Source organism: Olea europaea, unplaced genomic scaffold, assembly GCF_002742605.1.
Source record: "Olea europaea var. sylvestris unplaced genomic scaffold, O_europaea_v1 scaffold4168, whole genome shotgun sequence".
NCBI classification, from domain to species: domain Eukaryota; kingdom Viridiplantae; phylum Streptophyta; class Magnoliopsida; order Lamiales; family Oleaceae; genus Olea; species Olea europaea.
The window spans coordinates 1-10,493 of NW_019261450.1; the positions used below are offsets into that span (position 1 = coordinate 1).

At 36.6% G+C, this 10,493-nt stretch overlaps 1 protein-coding gene across 4 annotated transcripts; it reads left to right on the top strand.

Moving 5' to 3' along the window:
• The first annotated feature begins 1,838 nt into the window (after positions 1-1,838).
• On the top strand, positions 1,839-9,483 carry LOC111387669 (conserved oligomeric Golgi complex subunit 3-like). Of its 4 annotated transcripts, none has more exons than XR_002701442.1 (5): positions 1,839-4,949; positions 5,457-5,504; positions 5,850-5,928; positions 6,019-6,081; positions 9,084-9,483. XR_002701442.1 is itself a non-coding variant. In XM_023012245.1 (5 exons), exons 1-5 carry the CDS (start codon positions 4,881-4,883, stop codon positions 9,111-9,113), a joined length of 297 nt encoding a protein of 98 aa, XP_022868013.1. In that variant the 5' UTR covers positions 1,839-4,880; the 3' UTR covers positions 9,114-9,479. The 4 variants fall into 4 exon arrangements, 3 of the variants coding, with proteins under 3 accessions (XP_022868013.1, XP_022868011.1, XP_022868012.1); XM_023012245.1 differs by having other exon boundaries at positions 5,850-5,936; positions 9,084-9,479; XM_023012243.1 differs by lacking the exon at positions 9,084-9,483 and having other exon boundaries at positions 5,850-5,936; positions 6,019-6,387.
• The last annotated feature ends 1,010 nt before the right edge of the window (positions 9,484-10,493 follow it).

Here is a 10,493-nt window from a genome sequence, read left to right on the forward strand (position 1 = left end):
TTCGCGTATCGTCCTCTCATCTCCTGCCAATTCTCCACCCTCCTCTCTTCTATCTCGCTCTTTTATATCTAACATGCATTGATTTTTATGACAGTTAACATCTTCCACCTCCTCTTTCCATCTCTTCAAATCCCTTTTCAACGCCTTCAATTTTTGATCCAGCATATAAGAGGGAGACCCCTTGAAGTCATACGATGCCCGCCATGTCCATACACGCTCTACAAAACCTTCTACTTTTAGCCACATCTTATTAAACCTAAAGGCACTTCTTCCGGTGTTCCTCGTAATCCCAGATAACGAAATAGGGAAATGATCTGGATACATCCTCCCTAAACTCCTCTGAGTAACCTCTAGATACATAGCTTCCCACTCCCCACATATTAGAAATTGATCTATCCGAGGTAAGACAGGTTGATCCTGATTAGATGACCAAGTAAAATTTTCTCCAATTATAGGCAGCTTTACCAACATGTTCTCCCTAATAAAATTCGTGAAATCTTCCATAGCCCTTATTACTCTCCCACGACTAGACCTCTCAATAGAGAACCGAACCACATTAAAATCTCCTCCAAGAGGTTCTACAAAGCCATCATACCAACTAGCTCATCCCACAATCCTCATCTACTCTCATCAGCATTAGGCCATAAGCTCCTATAAACATCCATTGGCATCTATCCCCAATATTTGTAAACAAAAGCGATAGAGAAAATTTCCCTTCATTAGCCTCCTCCTTATCAAAAACTCTAGTGTCCTACATAACTAGTACACCCCCTGAGGCCCCGATAACCCTAGAAACTGATACCCGACATGTTGTCTCCTATAGGCTAGTCACAATGGCTCTCGAAATGATCTCCAAATTTATTTTTTGTAAGCAAAAACAATGTCAGCCCTCGATCCTCTTATCAAATTTCAAATGCCCAACCTTTCCCTGCTTCATTAAGCCCCCTCACATTCCAACTAATGATTTTTGAGATCTTCTTAAGACTCTATCATCCCTCCCTATCAATCCTCTCCTTGAATAATTGCAAGAGCATATTTTCATGCCCATCGCATGACACACCTAACATCTTGCTGAATTCCAAAATTTTTTGGAGAACCCAATTCGACAATGCAGGTCGCATCTCCTCATCATACTGAGGTTTATATATGTTCCTCATTATCCCTACCTAATCCAACTCTGGCCTCCAGTCAAACTGCTTTCGACAAAGATTTTGATAGAAGCTCACAATTTAGGTCACGATATCTTGTGGGTCTTTATAAGTAACTCCAGCTACCTCCAACATAGTGATAGAATTATTTCTCCTGTTAGAATTAGCGACCTTATGAAAAAACTGAGTGCTTTTGTCTCCCTCTTTTAATCGCTTAACCTTAGATTTATGACGCTAAGCAATTTCCTCCATCTCCTCTAACCTCTTCAGCTCTCTCCTTAACTCTTCGCGTCTCGTCCTCTCATCTCCTGCTAATTCTCCATCCTCCACTCTTCTATCTCGCTCTTTTATATCTAACATGCATTGATTTTTATGACAGTTAACATCTTTCGCCTCCTCTTTCCATCTCTTCAAATCCCTTTTCAAGCCTTCAATTTTTTTATGACAGTTAGTCACCTCATGCTTAAATTTAAAAAAATGAAACCATGCAGCCTACGCATGTTGAATTTCTTGAAGAGTCACCCAAAATTTATCATTTTTCTCACCTATAAATGGATGTGTTGCTGCCCTTTATTTCTCTTGCATGAAAAACAACTTATTACTTGTTTAAAAAAGGGAAGAAAACATGAGGGAAGAAGAGGACCAGCCTAGCATTTCTCAATTCATTTTCAACCAAGATTTCTTGATCCAGCATATAAGAGGGAGACCCGTTGAAGTCATATGATGCCCACCATGTCCATACACGCTCTACAAAACCTTCTACTTTTAGCCACATCTTATCAAACCTAAAGGAACTTCTTCCGATGTTCCTCGTAATCCCAGATAACGAAATAGGGAAATGATCTGGATACATCCTCCCTAAACTCCTCTGAGTAACCTCTAGATACTTAGCCTCCCACTCCTCACATATTAGAAATTGATCTATCCGAGATAAAACAGGTTGATCCTGATTTGATGACCAAGTAAAATTTTCTCCAATCATAGGCTGCTCTACCAACATGTTCTCCCTAATAAAATTCGCGAAATCTTCCATAGCCCTTATTACTCTCCCACCACTAGACCTCTCAGTAGATAACCGAACCACATTAAAATCTCCTCCAAGAGGTTCTACAAAGCCATCATACCAGCGAGCTCATCTCACAATCCTCATCTACTCTCATCAGCATTAGGCCATAAGCTCCTATAAACATCCATTGGCATCTATCCCTAATATTTGTAAACAAAAGCGATAGAAAAAATTGCCCTTCACTAGCCTTCTCCATATCAAAAACTCTAGTGTCCTACATAACTAGTACACCACATGAGGCCCCGATAACTCTAGAAATGGATACCCAACATGTTGTCCCCTACAGGCTAGTCACAATGGCTCTCGAAATGATCTCCAAATTTATTTTTTGTAAGCAAAAACAATGTCAGCCCTCCATCCTCTTATCAAATTTCAAATGCCCAACCTTTCCCTGCTTTATTAAGCCCCATCACATTCCAACTAATGATTTTTGAGATCTTCTTAATACTCTATCATCCCTCCCTATCAATCCTCTCATTGAATAATTGCAAGAGCATATTTTCATACCCATCACATGACACACCTAACATCTTGCTGAATTCCAAAATTTTTTGAAGAACCCAATTCAACGATGCGGGTCGCTTCTCCTCATCATACTGAGGTTTATATATGTTCCTCATTATCCCTACCTATACCGCATTGCTATAACTATATCCATTCTCGACGTTATATACCACACCACCAAAACTCTTATCATTTCTTAGATCTCCCTCACTCATAGCCTTTGAATATCTCCTCGTGTATACGTTCACTGCCATAGTTGCAGAGCCTGTCGCTCTTTGATATTTATCAATTATAAAAGCTGGACTATCTCCCAATACAATTTCGGTATCTTGCTCTTTTGCCAAAACCAACCCTTCTGCTGGATTCGTGCATCAATCGAAGGCGATTCCGCTCTTTCTTTAGTTTTTAGAAGTCCTAATGGACCATAGCCAAAGATCCATTTACCCAAATAGTGTACGAAATGAGGAAATTTGTACCCTCAAATGTGTAGCAGTTGTCTTTAGTTGCATCAATAATCTTCGACTCCGAATTCAACATAATCAACCCTTTACCTTAGCCCAAGGTTCTACCTCTACTCCTATAGTTGGTACCCGGGGCTCACCACTTGGCTCAATTAGCACCTCTTTGCTATAAGTTCGGTTCGATGTCATCTCCTTGGAGTTCATGATTGCTACATTTTTTCCATTGATTAGATAATCATCCAAATCTACCCTACTTATTACAATAAGACTTACTAGCACCCACTAAAATCCCACTATCTATTAACTTAATTAATTCATCCAATTTCCCCTTTAAAGTCTTGATGTGGTCCCTTAATCCAATACTATTTAGAAAGCAATTGGCTATACCCTATGTTGTTGCTTCCTTAGACTTATGTGTGTCACCCTTCTCATTAACCTCCATTTCCTTGTGCCACAGTATTCACTGTTCCATGTTATGTAAGGCTTGTAGGTTTGCTGTAACTCTAGCATAAGTTATCCCTTATTGGCCCCCACATCAATTGTTCGACGCTTAACCTTAACTCCGACAACAAACATTAACCTTTTGAAAACACATGTGAAATTGAAGCCCAGCCCTCTGCACTCTCCCCTTGTGGCACCATCACCACTCCTCTCCAACGTCGCTCTCCATACTATGCTATCATCAGATACCTACCACGGTTATTGCCGCATCACTTGTGCCAAAAAGCTCGAGAAGACTCATTAAACTTCACAACGAAATCCTTTATATTATCAGTCACCCTCAACTTTTTCACCATCCAAAGTGTACCAAACCTCTTAATGCAGATTGCAGTCGATATCTTTGAACCCCATTCTATCATTCTAACGTGCCGAAATCGTTAACAGACACTACGAATTCCTCCGCTTCTAGTCTAAAATGATTATTAAAAACCATCATTTTGTGTGCATTCGCAAACTTTTTACCCTGACTGTGTGGGGGGCATCTAACAGCAGAACAGGCAGGCGGGACGACCTAGCATCATTGAATGAAATTTTTAGGGTCGTCGACGAGGCGTATAGGCACGTGATCCATGCCCCAAAGCAGTGCGTGATCTACATCACCTGTTCTCTGATGTCGAAATTGTCTGCACAACCTATCGATCGAACACGTTTACTGGGATAATGATTGAATCTTGAGTAAACTGGCGCGGGATCCCAGATTGAACTGTAATAGGTTCTCCCTTTCTTCTTCCATGATTGTTGGTGTCTGAACCCTCCACATCGACCCAATGAAGCACGCCTTTGATCGCTGTTTCAATACGAGAGGCAAAGCTAGGGTTTTCATTTAGCGCCATTGCCTGTGTGCGACTATAATGGTGGCTTTGTATTTATGGCGTGAGGCCAATGATCTGGGGTTTGACGGTGAGGCCATATGCCCATCTTCGACGCTGACAAGTGATTGGGTGGTGATTGGATGGTTGGGTTGTGGTGGTGGTTTTGGTTTTGGATTTATCGGAAAGGGTCTCAATTCTACACATTAAAATCTTTTAATTTACAATGAGTCAATAATACAATCAAAAATCTTTATGCTATATATGATCAGCTTGAAGTATGGCTGCCCTAATACTAGTTCCTGAATTATTAAAATTAATGTTTGACATTGGCCTTTAAATTATTAGGATATTGTGCTTGTCACGTATGTAGATAGCAAATTATCTACTGATGGATGAAGATTTAGGCTATCTTGCCAAGTTGGAACAATCAACGAAGACAAAGTTGGAAATATCATCGGTAAGTTATTCTTCTTCCTTTATTTTATTTTTAGCTGTGGTCTCCATAGTATATAAGGATATCTAAACTTGTTTCATTGGATTTCTTTAATTTCTATGTACCTTGATGGAACTTGTAAATCAGTTAACTGTGTAACACAATTTTTTTTTATTTGGCATGATTGGAGTTTTTAGACTGAACTGTAAGGACTAGATCTATTCTTTATTTAATATGTAAACATGGTTTAATCAAACTTTCTTTTTTCCCTTTATGGTCTTGCAGCTTGCTGATATATTTATGTTACTTAATGTAGATTGAAATATTTTTAATAATTATTCTCTCCATTGATGGCTAACTATAGAGCAATCAAAATCCCGATGTTTCCAAGAGTTGGTACCCTCCTCATGATAAAACAATATCCTGTTTAGAGCAATCAGTTTTTACTGGGTTGGCCTAGGTATTCAAGTAGTTTTTCTTCTCCTATTAATATATGACAACTACTTTTTCGACTACTCATTTTTTATTCAGGATTCTTTCTACCAAGAAGCAGTTGAAGTTTGCTCTTTGTCGATCCAAGTGAGTGCTTCTACACTTTTGCAAAGGAACGAAGTGAGAAAAAATTAGAATCCAAAACTCTCAACTTCAAGCTTCAGCTACTGTTGCACTTGCAAAATTGAGCTGGAATTTGGCTTTTGTTAGAAAATGACTACACCAAAGCACACCCCTACTTCTGGAAGTTTTTAAGCACGTCTTTTTGGTTCCTTTTATGACTCTTATTCTTGACTGATTATTGATTTATTGTCAATGGAATCTTGGTTCTTGATCTTGAGTTAGCCTCTTTATCATTATTATTTTCAAGCCAATTTTTTAATGCATTAATTTAATTGGTCAACTATTGCCAATTTTTTTTATTTGTAACAGAAAGCTAGCAAACTAATTGCTAAAAGATCATCCACAATGGACGGACAACTTTTTCTTATGGAGCATCTTCTAATCCACAGTGAGCGAGTTCTGTTTTCTCTTTGACCATTGATTACTATAGGAATTAATATTTGTCTATATTTACTTATCATAGAATTTAGTATTTCAGATTGCGCCCTTTGACATAGAATTCTCAGTCACACATAAAGAGCTTGACTTCTCTCATTTGCTGGTTAGTTACAGAACTGAAGTCAATGAAATTGACTCCTTTACTTCTCGATTTTACTGTGCATGATTTACCATTTGTAAAGCCCATTATAATAACTGATTGGCATAGATCTATTTTTTATTTTTCCTGGGCACTGTTATTGGTTATCTGGAGATTTCTCTGCGACAGTTAATTTACTAGTCTCTGGTCATTGTATATGTATTGTTATAAATATAATCCCAATTACTTAGACACATGGTTGGAGTCAATGTACTTTTTCCACTGAACAGTTTAAACCCTTATTTGAGCTCCATTCTTCCTAAAATTCATTTTTCAAAACACATTTTTTACCACACATTCTTTAATAAAATAATATTACACGCAAATTCAAAAAATTTCATTAATTTTTAACTGCATATTCTCCAGCGATTACTATTCAAAATACATTCTTTTCCTCCCAAAAAGGGGCTCAAACAAGGGCTGAGATTAACGTATAATTTTTGTGTTTCTTCTTTTAACTGTAAAGTTATGTTGAAAATCTACAATTTTTTTTTTTTTTCATTTAAGTGGTTAATCACAATTTTTTTTCAACCCTGGTGAATAGTATTTCCTTTCTAACCAAGATGATGCACTGATGGAGGAAATAAATATGCATATTTCGTTTGAAATTAATTGTCGAATCAGTTGATCTAAAAACTTTAGCTGTTAAAAGGAGTCACATGTATATTATTTAAATATTATCTTCAACAAGTCTCGTTACATTTAAGTGTGATTTATTTTTTCCCATCAAAACCTTGCATGTGCACATTTTCATTTAAGCATCCCTTTGGCAAAATTTATAAATGGTCAAACTTCATTTTCAACCATACATTCCAATGACCTCACAAGTACTATTCATTATCTGCCACTCATTTTTATTTATTTATAAATTAAATCATATATGAATTCTTCCGAAACATAGACTAAACGAGTGGCCGTGAGACTTGAATCGAGGATGTTTGCGTGCTCTGATTCTTGTTGAACTGCTTGATCCAAAAGGTTAAATTGTTAGAAACTATCTTCAACATCAAATGTTAAAGTTTAAATGGCAGCATATTTCTAGGATTGCATGATTCCCCTGGTTTAAGGAGAAGTATTATTTTGCACTTTAAGGCTTGTGAAAGTAGTGTAAGTGTTATGCCCTAAATCCAATCGATTTAGGTTGTAAATACTTTTAATATGTTTAATGCATTTAATTTTGGCAAGATCTATTATTTATTTAAATCAATTTTTTGATAAATAATATTAAATAATAGAATCCGAAGATCCAAGTTTAAGTGATTTGTTAATCACAAAGAGTTGTAATTGTGAGATACAAATTACGTATGATTGAATCTTGAATAAACCGTGGTCGTAAGTAATGACGAGATACGGATATCGTTAATTCAGTTAGACCATCACGTGTGACATTTCTTACTTGTGAAATAAGTAGCTAATCTCACGAGTTAAAGTGTGGTGACACTTAAATGAACATGTGGATGTTTTGTTATAGAACAAAACATTGGAGACCCGCTAAGAGATTTCACATGGATAACTATTTGAGTGTCAGTGGTAAATCTCTAACGTTCGGTAGTGGAATTGGTCCTATAACTTGAGGTCATCATAGTGTCTTGTATGAGGACAGTCATACTTTGACGGTGTTGGATATTGCTTTGCCAAGAGCCGCTAATACGACATTGTTCGGGTATGTCAAGAACCATATGAAGGTTGTGAATGACCAATAGATGATTCGTCACTCTTAGATAGGAAGAGATTGTGATCTGCATTTCGTTCAATTAAGTCAATAACGAAATCCTTGGCCAATGTATACATATAAGTCGAAAAGGAGCTTTCAACTCATATTGATTTAATAGTAGAATGAAAGATATGATCGATAATCGAAATTGACACACTTCCATATCTCGTAGTTGATCGGATCATATTGACGAAGAGATTATAATTTCATGGTAAACGAACAGTTTTGGTTTTGTCATACCACGTGACATTTCCCGTCACATGTGTTGCCCTGATACATTGCTAGATGTCAATCTGGGACGGCGAGTGTGAATTTGTGATAAATTAAAATGGTGTTTAATTTATCAGTTTTGATTATATCAAAATAAAATTTCACGTCGTTAGGCATCGTGGTCGGGAATTTAATGGGTCGCACACAAAAGAGAATTGGAAGATTGCACATTGCTAATTGATTAATTTAACAATCGTTGGATAAATTAATTAATTGGATTTGTTATTTATATTCCCGAATTAATTAATTGGATTAATTAATTCACGGATTGGGTTTAATTAAATAGATTAATTAAATATTGGACCGGACCGGGCCGGGCCGGGCCAAGCCCGTTTGGGTTTATATAAATACATGGCTAGGGTTTGAGGTCCATAAGGTTTTTATTATTCTTGCTGGCAGAAGAGGAAAAACCCTAGCAGTTGCAGTCTATTCTTTGTGTGGATTTCATTTGAGGCTGGACAATTGGACAGTTGTGGGAGGTAGATTCAAGTTGCTGGAAAGGAATAACGCAAAGGAGTTTGCAAAATCAAGAAAATATATATTTCTCATCACAATTCTTATTTAAATACAAAACTGAATCCTGAATGAGAATTGAAACTGTTTAATTCTGCTGTGCATGTTTAAGTGAATTCTCAACAAATAGGTCAATGGCATAGTATATTGGATACTTTTATTAACTGGGAACAAAATTATTAAACAGTCCCTTAAAATTAATTTAGGAAACTTCCTGACGTAAGTATTAAGACCTTGGAGATTTTTTAAAATAAAAAATCTTGAGAACAGATGGCTTCTAGAGCTATATATAAATTTTTAAAATTATTTAATGATGATATATGCAATCTAGTGTTGAGAGGACCTTGATCCCCCGTCATGTAGTCTAATAGCTTGAAGTTTTTGCATTTAATATTTTAACTGACCTTTTCCTAGGTCAAATAGATCCTGAAGAATCTTATATCTGGTGATGGTAATTAACCATTTTCAGGAACATTTGAGATGGATTCTTAGGGGCTAGGCCTCACTAATTGATTGGTCAAGATCAACTTCTTTGGCAAGAGCACTCTCTCCACGAGTTTTGTAAAGTCTAATAGATGTCAAGAAGGTATTCTAATACCTAGTCATTTGTTGGTTCTTATTAGTAAAATGAGTTGGATTTCTGTTGTATTCTTGTAACGCTCAAGTTTCAAAGTCTATATAGAAGGTCTTCTCTGGCTGCAAATCAACGTTCTCTGAACTTTCTTATTTGATTGTATTTGAATTAAAAAAATCATTTTTCCCTGGTACATTAGAGGTTTTGTATGTTCAATGGTTGAACATCTTGTAAGCCAAAGTTTAAAGGAAAAAAAAAGGGTCAACTACATAATTATTGCCTTCACTTACTGCTGTAGGGCAGTTGTAAAGAATTTTGTCTTGTTACATTTCAATATTAATAATTACAATTTAGTAGAGTATTGAAAGTTACACAGTTCGAACCAAATTACACCTAGAGGGGGGTGAATATGTGTTTGTACGGAATTTAGTAAATTCAAATAAAAATTGTGGCGCAGTACAGTTATTAATTAGTCTAGTTCAATTTTCATACAATCTACCCAATGTTAAATTACCGCAATATAATAAATTGCCGGAAAGTAAAGATCGCAGAAAATTTGATAACATAGAAACCCCAAATGGGTAAAAACTTCAGGCACAAGCCAGTATGAATCCACTACAAATTAAAACAACTTACAATACCGCTAGACTCGACCAACACGTGTTTTTCGACCTCCTGTACTGCAATTCCCAAAGCTCTCTTGGATCGCGTGCTTCTGCACCAACTCCCAGCTTTTGATCTCGTCTATCTCTTGTGGATTCCCTCATAACTCCATGTTCTCCAACAACTAGAACTCCAGTCATTTTCCTTAATTTTCAATCTCTTAACAAATCCTCTACAAGCTTTTGGTTTTTGTGTTTGAATTTCAGGTTTTGATGTTTTTCTGTCGCCAAAATTAATGGAGGATAGATTGTATGTTTTTGAAGAGTGAAATTGTTTTCTCACAATGGACACTCCAAGCATTTTTCATGAAATGGCGAAGGTATTTAGGGTTCACTAGATGTTACCGGATCTTTACCTGAATTCTGCATCTTACCCCAATTTAACGCCCATTTTCCCTCACTGATAGCATCAATCCACATTTATCAATTCCATAACGACTCGAGTGAGTGAATCGTATACTCGATAGCTCTGTTGTTTCTAAAGTATCCTAAAAAGATCCCATCATCACTCTTGTAGTCAAACTTACCCCCAAGTTCTCTTTGTCTCTTAGAATGTAGCACTTGCTGTCAAACACACAAAAGTATTTGATAGTTGGCATTTTGCCCTTCAAAATCTCATAAGGGGTCTTATCAGTTTTAGGTC

Bases quoted from the DNA above. Each gene is read 5' to 3' on its own strand.
- LOC111387669 (XM_023012243.1), top strand. From the start codon at position 4,881: ATGGATGAAGATTTAGGCTATCTTGCCAAGTTGGAACAATCAACGAAG. The intron at 4,950-5,456 runs GTAAGTTATTCT...TTTTTTATTCAG, and splicing joins CAAAGTTGGAAATATCATCG to GATTCTTTCTACCAAGAAGC. The intron at 5,505-5,849 runs GTGAGTGCTTCT...TATTTGTAACAG, and splicing joins TTTGCTCTTTGTCGATCCAA to AAAGCTAGCAAACTAATTGC.